The 15280-nt window shown below is 37.3% G+C and overlaps 1 protein-coding gene across 1 annotated transcript; it reads right to left on the reverse strand.

Annotated features, from left to right (window-relative positions):
* Positions 1 to 166: 166 nt before the first annotated feature.
* On the reverse strand, positions 167 to 15185 carry pla2g7 (phospholipase A2, group VII (platelet-activating factor acetylhydrolase, plasma)). Its single transcript, XM_058379159.1, has 11 exons — positions 14661 to 15185; positions 13718 to 13859; positions 12514 to 12664; positions 11366 to 11459; positions 10577 to 10645; positions 8187 to 8358; positions 7730 to 7843; positions 7532 to 7623; positions 3662 to 3832; positions 3400 to 3548; positions 167 to 893 (listed from the first exon to the last, which is right to left on the reverse strand). Exons 1-11 carry the CDS (start codon positions 14711 to 14713, stop codon positions 793 to 795), a joined length of 1308 nt encoding a protein of 435 aa, XP_058235142.1. The 5' UTR covers positions 14714 to 15185; the 3' UTR covers positions 167 to 792.
* Positions 15186 to 15280: the final 95 nt, after the last annotated feature.

Below are 15280 nucleotides of genomic sequence, written 5' to 3' on the forward strand. Positions count from 1 at the left end.
TTTGATATTTTATCTTTTGTATTTGAACACTTTGACCTGGTTCTCCTTCTTTACAGTTCCATGTCAGAATGTCTGGGGAAAAAGTTTCAAAGGCGGTTTTGAGATTAAACAATATCCACAATGTACAAATCATCTTTTATTCTCTGTTTTGTTACTGACCAGTTATTTCCTTTTGTTAAAGACACGAGTAAAATGAAGAAAAAAAGTGTAAACCATATGAAAAACAGACATTAATATAAAATGCATGAAATAGCTGTTGTTATTATTACAGTCAGCCTTTTTAGGCATTTTGTAGTGTAAAGGCTTTTCACAGATAACATTATAAATAATTTGAAGCTAAATCTTCAGGCTGTCTGATTACTTTAGTCCCAGTCGTCTAACTAAACTGTGAACTGTTTATTTTACAGGAACAGAACCATCACAGATACTAATATTCAATGAAAATATCATTCTAATAACAGATTAGTACTTTCACATTGCTGTAAAAACAAAGTACAAGACCAGCTGGCACAATAAAATGTAAACTTCAGAAAGTTGTTGATAAACTTTAATTGCTTACTGTATAAAAATCCATACTTTACCCAATTTAAACAATGCTCTTATTTATGATTAACCTGGTCTGACCTCATAGGTTTTCATACACCGCAGTCAAAAACCAATTTAAATAAACTTTACTTCAGCAATGTAATATGTCTAGATTATACTTTTATCTCTGTGTGTTTGCTGTATAACAACAGAAATATGCTTACAAACAGGCATTGTGCAAGTTTTTTCCTTTTTTAAAGCAAATGATTAGATGGAGGACTGAAGCAGAGGGATGTTAGTGCCTGGAATCAGGTGGTCATCTTTTCCATCAATTAAATGATCCCACTGATTGAAGCCTCTCTCCAAAGCTGTGAAACAACACATCTGATTATATTTTGTTCATTTGCACATGCTTTGGATAAAACTCACTTAAAACTGGCAGAATATAGTCCAAGTGTGTAGCTAAACATTTAAGTGGTGTGTGTGTGTGGTGTGTGTGCATGTGATAGTACAGAACCTGACATCAGTCTGAATGTTTTTTTTTTATTGTAGGTTAGAGTGGTGCTGCCTCACAGAAGCAAATTTTATATTTTGGAGAATTTTTTTTTTTTTTTAAATAAAAATCAGAGAGAGAGACTTGTAAAATTCCATCATTTAGAAAACCCACTTTTCAACTAATGATATCTGATGCTGTTTATTTTAAAAAAAAAAAAAAAAAAAAAAAAGACAAAAGAGAGATATGTTGCAAAAAGCCCCAAGAAGCTACAACCTGGTTTTAATCTGACTCAATACTCCATCAAGGAATATGTTTGGAAGCAGAGCGACATTTGATAAAATGTTTTCCAAGTATTATTATGTATGTATATGCCAAATTGTGTAGCTCTAAACGATCTGTATGGTTTGGCATCCTGTCATTGGCTAAATGCTGCTGAAAAACTGACAAGTCTTATACACTATATTGCCAAAAGTATTCGCTCACCTGCCTTGACTCGCATATGAACTTAAGTGACATCCCATTCCTAATCCATAGGGTTCAACATGACGTCGGTCCACCCAACTTCATCTCTTCTGGGAAGGCTGTCCACAAGGTTTAGGAGTGTGTTTATGGGAATTTTTGACCATTCTTCCAGAAGCGCATTTGTGAGGTCACACACTGATGTTGGACGAGAAGGCCTGGCTCTCAGTCTCCGCTCTAATTCATCCCAAAGGTGTTCTATGGGGTTGAGGTCAGGACTCTGTGCAGGCCAGTCAAGTTCATCCACACCAGACTCTGTCATCCATGTCTTTATGGACCTTGCTTTGTGCACTGGTGCACAGTCATGTTGGAAGAGGAAGGGGCCAGCTCCAAACTGTTCCCACAAAGTTGGGAGCATGGAATTGTCCAAAATGTCTTGGTATGCTGAAGCATTCAGAGTTCCTTTCACTGGAACTAAGGGGTCAAGCCCAGCTCCTGAAAAACAACCCCACACCATAATCCCCCCTCCACCAAACTTTACACTTGGCACAATGCAGTCAGACAAGTACCGTTCTCCTGGCAACCGCCAAACCCAGACTTGTCCATCAGATTGCCAGATGGAGAAGCGCGATTCGTCACTCCAGAGAACGCGTCTCCACTGCTCTAGAGTCCAGTGGCGGCGTGCTTTACACCACTGCATCCGACGCTTTGCATTGCACTTGGTGATGTATGGCTTGGATGCAGCTGCTCGGCCATGGAAACCCATTCCATGAAGCTCTCTGCGCACTGTTCTTGAGCTAATCTGAAGGCCACATGAAGTTTGGAGGTCTGTAGCGATTGACTCTGCAGAAAGTTGGCGACCTCTTCGCACTATGCGCCTCAGCATCCGCTGACCCCGCTCCGTCAGTTTACGTGGCCTACCACTTCGTGGCTGAGTTGCTGTCGTTCCCAAACACTTCCACGTTCTTATAATACAGCTGACATTGACTGTGGAATATTTAGGAGCGAGGAAATTTCACGACTGGATTTGTTGCACAGGTGGCATCCTATCACAGTTCCACGCTGGAATTCACTGAGCTCCTGAGAGCGACCCATTCTTTCACAAATGTTTGTAAAAACAGTCTGCATGCCTAGGTGCTTGATTTTATACACCTGTGGCCATGGAAGTGATTGGAACACCTGATTCTGATTATTTGGATGGGTGAGCGAATACTTTTGGCAATATAGTGTATCTCCAAGAAACTCTGACCTTCATACTTTCAACTTTGTTATTGGGCATGCTCAGAATGATTACAGTTATGGCATTTCACATAACTGTAATGCAGTTGTAATGCACATCAATGCAGTTGAGGGTTAAAGGTCTTGCTCAGTAGTATAAGTGTGGCGGTGTGAGGATTTGAACTCATGACCTTCTGACCAGATATCCAACATCATTTGTGGGCATGTTCATGAAATGCCAAATGTATTATCTAATTATAAATATATAAATAAATATTTGTGTATTAGCTGAACAAAATTAGCTAGATAAGCCTATGATAGGAAACTCCTCAAGAACGTGACCTTGTATGTAGCATTAGCTAGATAGTATCTTGAAGTAGTCTGTAGGCTGTTTGTTTATAAAGAGAAGTTTGATAAATGAAACCAATATAAATTAGGCATGTTAGCTAACAAGCAAAATGTCTTCTGTTAGTTTAGAAGGGTGACTCTACAGTATACAATAAAAATGAATGTGTTTATGAACACTTTTTTGATTGGCTAATGCCATAGTGATGTGTCTCAATGAGAAAAGTCTGATCATGTATTTTACTATGGACTATGGTCTATGCACTATGGCCTTACACACCACCTTATTATGCACCATGTAATAAGCAGATGCTAAACTTCTGAAAGTATATTCTATAAAAGCATTTTTAACTTACATAAGTGTCGTTGAAGGAATGCTAACGATGCTCTGTTGCTCAAATCCATTGCTATGTTAGGATCGATTTCTCCCTTCAGCTTCAGAAGCTTCCCGATCCAATTACCTGTGAGAAAGGTGAAATCTGGAAAGCTCTGATGCACAGCTCCCCTATAGAGAGGGAAAAAATGCAAGCTTATCTATACATTTGAGAAAGTTTTCTTGGCTACCAATGAAGTTTCTTAGCATAGCTAGCTACTATATTATTTGGTCATATTACTGACTTGATGGTGATCATCTTTCTCGGAATGACGGCAGAATCTAATTTCTTCATTTGCATAATATTCCCGGCCCACTGGAACTTCTCCGAGTTAATGAAAAAAATGGGCTGTTTCACACTTGGAAAGATTTCTTCCTCAAGGGGAAACATCCATGTGTCCAACGCAACACCACACCTGTAGAGGAGACAAGTTTAGATGGTAAAAGCTAACTGTAACCCTGGAGGATTAAATTTGTTCATCTTTCTGCCAATTGTTTATGCCAAGACTTCAACTAACCTTTCTGACCACTTCATAAGTGTCTAATTTCAAGCTTTTCTGCAAGTAATCAAGAAATCTGGAATAGGATGTCCAACATACATTCATAGGTGTGATGGTCAGGTGTCCACATTTATAATATACTTTTAATGTGTTTTAATGACATTTCTACTTTAAAAAACACATTTTCAGCTTTCAGCTCTCAATTTGCCTAAGCATTCCCATCGGCCTGCCAACTAGTATTAATTCTATAATGAGCTTAGAAATGATGCTGATTTTTAAGTTGCTCAAAAGCTTCTGGTTATACAACACCACTGGACTTTACACAGTTAGATAAAGGATTTTTTTTTTTAAATCTCACTCTCTGGTGTTACCCAGATGAGGATGGGTTCCCTTTTGAGTCCAGCTCCTCTCAAGCTTTCTTATATCGTCTCAGCCACTATTGCCTCAGGGATTGCTCATTAAGGATAAATATAAATTTAATTTAAAAATTGTTAAAGCCATTTCTATTCTATTATTCTATTTCTATATGTTTTTATATTTCTGTAAAGATACTTTTATGTCCTATACAAAATATATAAAAGTATATAAAAGTGCTATACAAATAAAATTAAATTAAATTAAATGAAACCTTGAATATCAGAGTATGTACTTTCAATTATTTGGCAAGTCAAAAAGAGACTTTATTTCCAACACTTTTCTTTTCTTTCTTTTTTTTAAAAAGGGGGTACTGAGCTTGACTGAGTAATGCAAAGCGGTGTCATGTTCCACAGTTTTGAACAAAGTAGTAACAAAAGGGGGCCACTACACTGGGTCTATATTTCACAGAGGGGATTTTAAGAAGGCCAACATTAGCAGCTCTCGTGTCATGTGCTGATGTACAGACAGAAAGACATTCAGTGAGGTACACAGGTGTTAAACCATTTAGAGCTTTTTTTCTTTTCTTTTTTTTTTACAATCTATTGTGGAAGATAATGGTAACCAGCAGCACCTCATGGATATATATAATGGTGGGGTTAGCAGACACTGGTAAGAGCATAGAACAAACAAAATGTAGAGAAGAGAGTCCATCACAAAGTAGCATGCTGTCACACTTGACATACAGCTGTGGAAAAAAAATGAGACCACTGCCCAATCACCAGATGTGAACCCTATTGAAAACCTCTGGAATGTCATCAAGAGGAAGATGGATGGTCACAAACCATCAAGTAAAGCTAAGCTGTTTGCTTTTTTGCAATAAGAGTGGTATAAAGTTCCCCAACAGCAATGTGATAAAATGGTGGAGATCATGGAGCCAAAACACATGCAGATCGGGGTTATTCCACCAAATACTGATCTCTTAATATTATTTAGCTAAAGCATTAACAATCTGTTTACAAATGATTTACATTTTGTTTTATTTGAGTTATTAAAGCTCTGTAAATACTGCATGATCTTGGGTTATTTTGATGTGTTGTCATTTCCTTTAAATATACACTCTAAATAACAATAGTTATATTTTGAATTTAGGACAAATTCACAAAAGAAGTTCACAAAAAAATTAAACAAAACTGTTCATCTCACCAATACATGCACCTGTAAGAGAAAAACATAAGAAACCGATTATTTTGCAGTGGTCTCTTATTTTTTTCCCCCAGAGCTGTGTTTTTGGCTACTCTCTAATGAATTCAAGCCCATCAAAATCCCCCCCCCCCCTTTCCTACACTTATTTGTTATAAAATACGATATTGGGCCCAGGGAGTATTTTTACACTAGCTCACACTGGCAACCCTGCTAATCAAGGTAGGCTTATCTGCTACTCCTCCTTCTCCTCCACCAAAAATGCTCACAGAGCATTTGCGTGAGGCAGAGGCAGATAAAATCCCACCCTATGGATCTATTTTAGCACTTATTGCCTTTTCCATTTTTGACCATTAGGTGTTTTGCTTGCTATGAAGCTAAATGGGCTCATTCAACATCTGTTAATGAGTACATCAAAAGGAAATCAATTTGTATCTGTTAAATAATGCAATTTTTGGTCACTAAATGAGGCAATTTGTATTTCAATGTTATTTAAAATGTATGGGGCTGTGAATTAAGAATGAATTAATATTTATGAATATATGTTTTTATTATTGTTTTTTGAACGGTTGATTTAAACCATTCAAAAACCATCACATAAAACAGGAGTGATATGTTCAATCTTTTTTATTTTTTTAAGGATCTTTTGCTTTTGATCTTTTTAAGGTTCCATTTTGCATGAGCTGTGGAGGATGTATTGTCTCTTTGGGATCCCATGAAACAGAACATTTCAGTAACCAATTCTGCTTATCCAAAATACATGGATCACTCTTTCACTATCTCTTTGACTTAGAAAGGGTCTAACTTTAGCAATATTTCTCAAATGCTAAACAGTTTTAGCCTTTTTACATGAGGAACAACAAATATACAAATAAAAATTTTTAAAAAAAAATCACACGAGTCCACACCTCAGATTATATAAAAGAAGCAAGAGGGGCTAATTCCTCATGCTTGCTTTCTTCCTATATTTTGTAGCAAGCATCAGTATCTCTGCCTTGTCCTGATTAGGCAGCAAGAAGTTTCAGAGGTCTGTGTCAAAGTCAACCAGATTGATGGGAATAGAAGTTTATGAGGAAGGGAAACCGCTCATGGTCAGAAGCAGACCACTTCATGCTGTATTGTAGGTGTGTATAACTGACAGTGGAACAAGTTCACTTATATTTATTGATGTGAATACTGACAAAAGCAGCAGGATGAATTTTGAAGTGTTTAGGCCCATATCATCTGCTTACATTTAGTCAATGGATGGTGTGTTACAGTACAGAATTAAAATGACCCAAAGCTAACTTCAAAAGTAATTTTTAGACAAAGAAGTAGAATGTCCTGCAGGGCCAAGATACCCAGCTAAAAACAAAACTACAAAATGCCCCAAGAATTAAAGTCCACTGCAGTAAAGGTCTGCCAGAACACCACCAGTGTCTGGTCATGTCTATAGGTTCCAGACACCAGTGATCCATCAACAGCAAAGGATTTCTAACCAAGTATATAAAATTATTTTATGATTAATTAGTTTGTGTACTACTGTTACATTTGGTCCCTTAAAAACAGGGTTCGGGAGGTCATAATTATAATGCTCAAATTAAAGCTGAAAAGCCGTGCTCTGACCTCATACTGATTATTTAATTTCATCTCCAATATACTGTAGTGGTGGACAGCTAAAATAACTACAACTCTGTCAGGACTCAAAGTTAAAGTCAGGACCTGACTGTGTGCATTTCAGAGGAAATGAATTAAATCTTTAAATGTGATTTTCTTTCTTTTTTAGCTTTGGGACAATCGGATATTAAATGTGAACCGAAATTTAAATGCGACTGAGATGTGTACAAATAAGACACCTATTACAGTTGAGAAAATCCTGCAGTTTTCAGAACTATATACAGCTACAACATTTAACTGATTAAATTTCACTAAAATGATTGTTTTGGTTTATCTGCTGGAAAGTCATAAACTAGAATATGTGATATCAATTTGTCTTGCATTCAAAATCATCTTATACATTTTATGACTTGTGATGATCTGATTCAATCATTATGCTGATCTTCTATTCTGAATACTCACTTGAACTTGACTTCCTTACACAAACACTCGATCACTGTGGCCCCACCAAAGGAATGGCCCATGATTGCTATTTTACACAAGTCCATACTGTTCTGTAAAGAAGCATACAAAGAACTGTATTATACACAGACTTTTCCTTTCTAGTCATGTTTTTCTCCAAAGCTTTAATATTTATAGGTAGTGGCCTTTTTTAATCACCTTCAATTTTGACCAGTCAAATTCTGAGTGTAAGATATTTTCCACAGACTTTCCTGAGTTAATGTCGATAAGAAGATCCAAAGCTTGTATGCACTCATCTGCCCTTTGTTTCACCTAAAGGAATTGAAAGAAACCATTATATTACATTATAAAATCCCTACATGTTCCTGATTAAATACTGAGACTTGGAAGTTTTAAGGTTTTATGATATTTTATATCATAGTTTAAAATCTTACACAATAAACTGTAAAGTTCTTTCTATTTTTTTATTCACACTTCCAAGTAGACGGTATTAGAATATTTACCTTTTTGGCAAAAATGAGATATAACCTTAATATGGCATTACATTCTACACCCATTTTATAACTGAAATTAGTAGTTCCCTTTTACCAACTTGGACATTATGGATCAGGTAGTGTGGTTTTCTACAGTAGCAATAATGTGGGGAGTCTCTCACTTGATTGTTTCTTAGAAGGAATTCACTCTCGCCTGTTTTTAGTTGTCTATAGTACATCCACTCCTCCACCAAATTATCTGACACAGGCTTAAATGCTTCCCGCTGTGTGTGATGGCTTTGATTCACTTCGCTCTTCTCTTTGTAGTAGAAGGTTGCCGAAGCAGATTCATCTCTGACAAAAATGGAAATAGAAAAGAAACAACATTTGATTTTACATGAAATTATTAAATATACAGTGATGCTTGAAAGTTTCTAAATCCTTTCGAGTTGTCTATATTTCTGCCTAAATAAAAATCAGTCATACACCCATCAGTCATAACATTATGAGCAGCGAGAGGTGAAGTGAATAAGACTGATGATCTCAGTCTTGGCACCTGTTAGTGGGTGGGATATATTAGGCAGCAAGTGAACATTTTGTCCTCAAAGTTGATGTTAGAAGCAGGAAAAATGGACAAGTGTAAGGATTTGAGTGAGTTTGATGAAGGGCCAAATTGTGATGGCTAGACCACTGGATCAGAGCATCTCCAAAACTGCAGCTCTAGGGTGTTCCCGGTCTGCAGTGGTCAGAATCTATCAAAAGTACCCCCTAAGTCCTGCAAGTATGCTTTAGGTCCTGCAAGGTGGGGCTCACTTAAAGGATCTGCTGCTAACATCTTGGTGCCAGATACCACAGCACACCACCAGGGATCTAGTGGAGTCCATGCCTTGACGGGTCAGGGCTGTTTTGGCAGCAAAAGTGGGACCAACACAATATTAGGCAGGTGGTCATAATGTTATGCCTCATCAATTTTCAAGCCCTAAAATTACACAATGAGACAAAAATATTGTACTTGGTCAGTTATTTACTGAGGAAACTCATTCAGTATTACATATCTGTGACCGGTAAAATTATGTAAACCTCTAGGATGAAATAATAGTCAGGTGTTTTCAGTAAGTCCACAATCAGCAGAACAATGATATACAATGGTGTGCATGGCAGGGTTGCAAAGGTAAAGCCATTGCTCTCCAAAACGAACAATGCCCATTAGTTTCCTAAAGATCACATGGAAAAGCCAGAATGCTATTGGAAAAAGAAATGTTTGGTGGAAGGATGATACTAAAATAAAACATTTTGGCTTATGTTGTGTTTGGACAAAGAAAAGCACTGCATTCCAGCCTCCTATCTGTGATACATGGTGGCTGTAGTATCATGGTTTGGGCCCGTTTCACAGCATAAGGCCCAGGGAGGCATCGAAGATAAATATTCTGAAATATACCAGTGAAAATGTCAGGATATCTGTCCATGAACTGAGTGGGTCATGCAGCAAGACAAAGCACACAAGTTGTTCTAGCAAAGAATGATTAAAGAGGAACAAAGTTCATTTTTTGTTATGGCCAAGTCAAATTCCTGACCTTAATCTAATAGTGTGGAGGGAAGCAAGCAGTTCTGTGAGGAAACCCACCAACAACTCCTCCAAGCCAAATCGTCATTGATAGAGGCTGCAAAACACTTTTGTATGTCGCTCCAGATAAGGGCGTCTGCCAAATGCATGATGTGCAGTATTGATCATCAGTTACCAGAAATTTTGTAAGTCATTATTGCACAAGGCACAAGTCTCAGATACACTTACTGATATGTAATATTGGATAATTTCGTCAATAAATATAATATTTCGTTTAATTGATTATTTGTCTACTTTTAGAACTAAAAAGGTCATTTTTATGCAGAAATATAGAAAATTCTAAAAGGTTTACAAACTTTCAAGCACCACCAGTCACTTGTTGATACTAAAATTGAAATTCAATAGAAAAATCATACTGAAATCCTTATATACCTCAGTAAAAGTGCAAGTGCAGAGTTTCTGTGCATGCCCTCCCAATGCCCGCCCACCTCACAAAAACATGCTAGTAGGTGAATAGACCATTTAAAATTTCCCCTATTTGTGAAAGTGTGTGTGCGTTGTGCTATACAGAGAGGTGGTTTGACATCCGACAACTGGTTTACTGCTGCCTCATTCCTAGTGTTCCCAGGACCCTGACTAGAATAAAATGGATAGTGAAGATGAACGAGTGAAAATTAGTCAACTAGTCATGTAATGACACCTCCAATGAACACACAATACTTGTAGTGCCTGATGTATCTGAAATTCAGCATTCAGCAAGAAGCATAGCTTCTTGGTGTATTGGAAAACCTGCAAGATATTCCTTATTTTCAAAAAGTGTATACAATTCAAGGTATATATTTAATATATTTACAGACACCTAAACGCTTGCACCTGACACCCTGTGACACAAAGTAGAAAAAGGTAACATGAACAAAAAAATTCTTCATGATCCCTAACACAATGTGGTGTAAACAGCATGCCACTATGAGAATGACTTTGTGTTTAAATCCTAGTTCAAAAACCTACCTGTGTTCCACTGCAGCAACAATAAAGCCCTGTGAGGCCAACTCAACGCATATTGCTGAATACAGTGTCCTGTGAAATACACAACAGGAAATCAGAGTATTTTTTGGGCAGCATTTTACACTAAAGACATTTTAAAATAAATCCCCATGCAAGAGAAAAGGGCTGAACCTGAGCTGTGCTTTGTGTGTATAAGGGATGACATACTCTCTCCCCTGACCATCAGAGCAACACTAGCCTGTCTTTCAGCTTATCTAGGCACCAATCTTCAAGTGCATTACACTGCCCTGAGATATAATATGAAAATGGGTTAGCTGTTTTCACTGAGCCCTTACTATCTCTGGTTGCTAGCTGTCATGTTATAGGAAAGAGCTGGCTAGTGAGTGTGGATTGGTGTGAAACCAAACTGAGCACGTATCCCGCCAGAAAGCAATCCCCAAAATAGGAATAACATCATAATTACATTGTATGCCTAGGTACACTAAGGTTTTCCAGGAAAAACGCTGCCCAAAAAGACAGGTTCAAGCACATAGACAAAGTATTGGAACAGCAAGGTCAATGCTGATATACTGATAACATTTGGATTTGAGTTAAATATAGTAGGTCAGAGCCAAATTACAGCTTTCATTTCTGTGATATTTACTTCTAGATGTGTTAATCAACCTTAACCATTCCAATACATTTGGAGGCAACTGAATTTAGTCATTATATTTATCATTTATATCAAAAGTAGTTAAAATAGTTATTATATCAGCCCATGCAGCACCTTTGTCTTCTGTGAATGAAACATACCTGAATGCTCCCAGACCATGAGAGAAAATAATTATTGGATATTTTCCATCTGTTTTAAAAGGGGCGTTCCATGCTGCTGGGATTTTGTAAGACCCTTTTGCCAACAAAGAAGAAAAAATTCTACATGTTACAAATTTTGAAGAACTCCTTATGCATATATACAGTGGCAGTGACAGGGATTCATTTCAGGGGAAAGAGGAAATATATGAAATAAAATAACTATTATCTTAGATGCCAGACAGTAGCAGGAACAGTGACAGCAAAAAAACTGTTATTTAATTGTTTTTAAGGAACTATATACCAGTCATATTAATATCATTGCAATAAAAGACCTTCATAGGAAGTCTACTGAAAATTATTGTTGGAATAATGTGGTAGTGATAGAGGAAAATTAAAAATAGTAGGCTGAATTTGAAGATTTTTCCAATCTTCAACTGTCCATTTTGGGTTATTCTGTGCCCACTGTTGCCTTAGACTGCAGATCTTGACTGACAGGAGTGAAACCTGATGTGTTTTCTGCATTGTGCATTCTGAGATGCTTTTTGCTCAGCATGGTTGAAAAGAGTAGTTCTATAAGTTAATTTAGCCATTCTGTCAGCTTGACCCACTCTTTTCCTCTCACCTCTCTGAGTAACAAGGCATTTCTGTCTGCTGCTTACTGAAAGTTTTTGTTGTTCACACAATCTGTTTCTGTTTTTTTCAGGCAATACTGTGTAAACTCTAGAAACATTACTCTAGAAGTTATGTTGCCAGCAGTCATGCCAGACTCAAAGACACTGAAATCTGTTATTTCTCCATTCAATGTGTCTAAAATAAAAATAAATCTAAAATAATTTTGATACACGATCACTACATAATCACATTAGAGAAAATAAAATAGTAAAAATAAAGAAAACACATTTATAAGCAGTTGTTTCCAGACATTTCACAGACATTTCAGTGTCAAAGTGTCTGTGTCAAATCTAGGTATATCATATAAATGTGTAATCCTATAGATAGATAAATATGCTAAACAACCACTTAAGTACAGTAGAACAGCTGCTGAATATACTCAGCTGCCAGTAGCTAATCTTCTTCAGTAACAAGTCTTTTTGATGCATAAAGATGTTAATGAATGTTGATTATTGGTGTCTGAACAAAGAGCTTACCAAAGAGGTAGTTAAAAATTCTTTCGCTCAGTGCTCGGCTCATTTTCATGAAGTCCGCAAGGCCATTGAAGTATTCTCTGCATGGGATCCAGTTCGGCTCCTCTGAACCCTCTAGAGCTTGGCATGGATAGTAAAGTCTGAAGAAGGTTCCCTGTGAACACATCAATTTCTGTTTTGAAAAGTAATCCATAGCATATACAATATGGCCAAAGGTATGTGGACAAATGAGCATCAGACCCATATGTGATGTTAAACTCCATAGTTCCAAAGTTGGTCCCCTCTGAGCTGTTATACTAATCCCCACTTTTCAGTGAAGGCTTTTCAGTAGATGTTGGAGCATTGCTGTGAGAACTTTTACACATTAGAATACACATTCAGCCAATAAGAGCATTAGTGAGGTCAGGCACTGATGTTGGGCAAGAGAGCCTTGTGCATTCAGTGTGTGCTCTGTGCAGGACACTTGAGTTCTTCCACATTAACTGAAGTAAACCATGACTTTAGAGAGCTTGCTTTGAGGGTTTTGGCCTCTTAGTTTTATTTCAGGGGAATCTTACAGCATACAAACATTCTAGACAATTTGTGAGAAAGGCCTACTTATGGACGTGATGGCCAGGTGTCCACACACTTTTGGCTATAGATAAGCAATTGAAGGTTAAGAAATTTGTTCAACAATAGATCTCTGAGGATAGTCCTGGAGTTTGAACTCAACATCAATCACAAAATTTAGGGCAAAAAAACCTCAATGACATTGTGAGTTTTCTGGAACCCCAAGCCTTGACCACCCTACGTATTTCTTATTCCTAGTTTAGGACTAAAGTAACATCTGAAGATTTAATTATGTCAGTAGCATATGTGACAAAGACCAAAGAAATTGCACTGACTTACAAGTTTACTAATCTAGAAGTGCCAAATCTAAATGCTTTCAAATAACATTAATGGTGAATATCATTATAAAGTCATAAATTATGCAGGTTTTTTTTCTTATTCCTCTTATTTGCATATTTCCACATCAACAACCATGAGTGGATATAAACAGCGCACAGCTGCTATGAATAACGAAAAAAGGGCGAGTCTGCTGTTTTGAACACCAGCAGGAATTGTTATCCTTTCACATAACTCTGAACAATAGGTCTTTGATGTGACCTGAAGCAGGCTGTGCTGCTGGCATTTCAGAAGAGGAAGTGATGCAAAGCTATTCACTTACCTGTAATGTGTGCCCCACCATTAAGTCTGTGCATCCCACCTGGTGTGGTCCTTTCCCTCGAGGAATTCCCAAGCTGTTCTGCCCCACTGAATTTCCCATTTTGGGTAGCTCCACTTTTGCAAATCTTCCCAACGTGATTATTCTATCGTCAGAAGGAAATCATAGTTGTTACACACTATTAAAAATATTGAGATTGAGGCATATGTGAGCCATATTAAACCAGGGTATTTAATTTATGGTAACACAGCCCTGATCAAATACTGGTCATGATTTGCTTGTTTAATGGCTGGTAGGTGTAACTGTCTCATTAATCATGAGTGTCACTAGTACACCAGTCAATCAAAGTTGTAAACTTCCCATTGGGATGAATAAAGTATCTATCTATCTATCTATCTATCTATCTATCTATCTATCTATGATTAAATTTAAAGAAACCGTTAATATTGTTCTGTTTATAATGTTAATCAGGCCTAAATTTTACATTTTGTAAATGTATGGATGAGATTTACTTTGAGGTTTTTTGTTTGCTTGCTTGTTTGTCTGTTACATAAATACATAGCTGGTTTCTTACAAACCTGGCAACCCTATTTTCTTTTCTCAGACAATCTGAAAGCAAATTGCACAACACCCCCTATGCGGTTAGACTGGACACCATGCATGTCGCATGATGTTTATTTAAGTAAATAAATGTTAAGGTCACTCAGTGACTCAGCGATAGGGCCAGATACATTGTGACTGTGAGTATGTTTCCGTATACTATAGACAATATTAAAAAATAACGCTGTTAAAAAATGTCAGGAGAAACATGGTTTGAAGAGAAAAAGTGGAATATAAATGTTTCCCTTCTACGTGTAAAGTTTAGTTGACTTCAGGTTTAGTTAGTTAGATTAGTTAGTGTAAGATAAATGTTTTTTTTTTTAAAAAAAAAAAGGAGACGCATTACCTGATGCTTAAATGAACGCAGACGTCTATCTTCTTGATCGACAGTACTTGCATAAATATACTACATGAACAGAGCGCCACAGTCTGTGTGAAACTCAGGTGCTTGTTATCCAACCAGTTCTACAGATCCTTCCGGGTTTAGCTCAGCTCATGTGGGTGTTGGGAAGACAGCAGCACGTTGATCTACCTTACATGTTCTTACACAACTTTAACCTTTCCCTCACTCCGGTGTACCTTCATACTGTGGGAGGTCGGAACTCGGAATGACGTCATGTTCGACCTCCGTGCATCCGAGATACAGGGAGGATAAACAGTACACGCCTATATGTGTTCGTCTTGGGTTTGCTAACCAGCTAGCTGTGATGATTATAAGGTGATGTTTATTTTCTTCCTCAAATAGTAACATGCGTTAGCGAGTCCGTGTTGTCGATTTAACGAAGGAATATCTGTGTGTCGATTGATCTGAAGCAAAAGACACGTGTATCTGTATTTAAGGCTTAGAAGTGCGACTGGGTTTAATGTTGGTGCTGTGCGCAGCCATGTTAATTCGACGTCACTTCCTGAACTCGGAGTTCAGGAGACCCAGAGATTATGACTGATAAAAAAAAATGAAGTCAGGTC

Source organism: Hemibagrus wyckioides, linkage group LG25, assembly GCF_019097595.1.
Source record: "Hemibagrus wyckioides isolate EC202008001 linkage group LG25, SWU_Hwy_1.0, whole genome shotgun sequence".
In the NCBI taxonomy this organism is placed as follows: domain Eukaryota; kingdom Metazoa; phylum Chordata; class Actinopteri; order Siluriformes; family Bagridae; genus Hemibagrus; species Hemibagrus wyckioides.

Excerpts from the sequence above, each read along its gene's own strand:
- pla2g7 (XM_058379159.1), bottom strand. The coding sequence starts at position 14,713 with ATGCAAGTACTGTCGATCAAGAAGATAGACGTCTGCGTTCATTTAAGC. Across the intron at positions 13,860-14,660 it reads TGCGTTCATTTAAGCATCAG|AATAATCACGTTGGGAAGAT; the intron begins GTAATGCGTCTC and ends TTCTGACGATAG. Across the intron at positions 11,460-12,513 it reads AATTTTTAACTACCTCTTTG|GGTCTTACAAAATCCCAGCA; the intron begins GTAAGCTCTTTG and ends TGTTGGCAAAAG.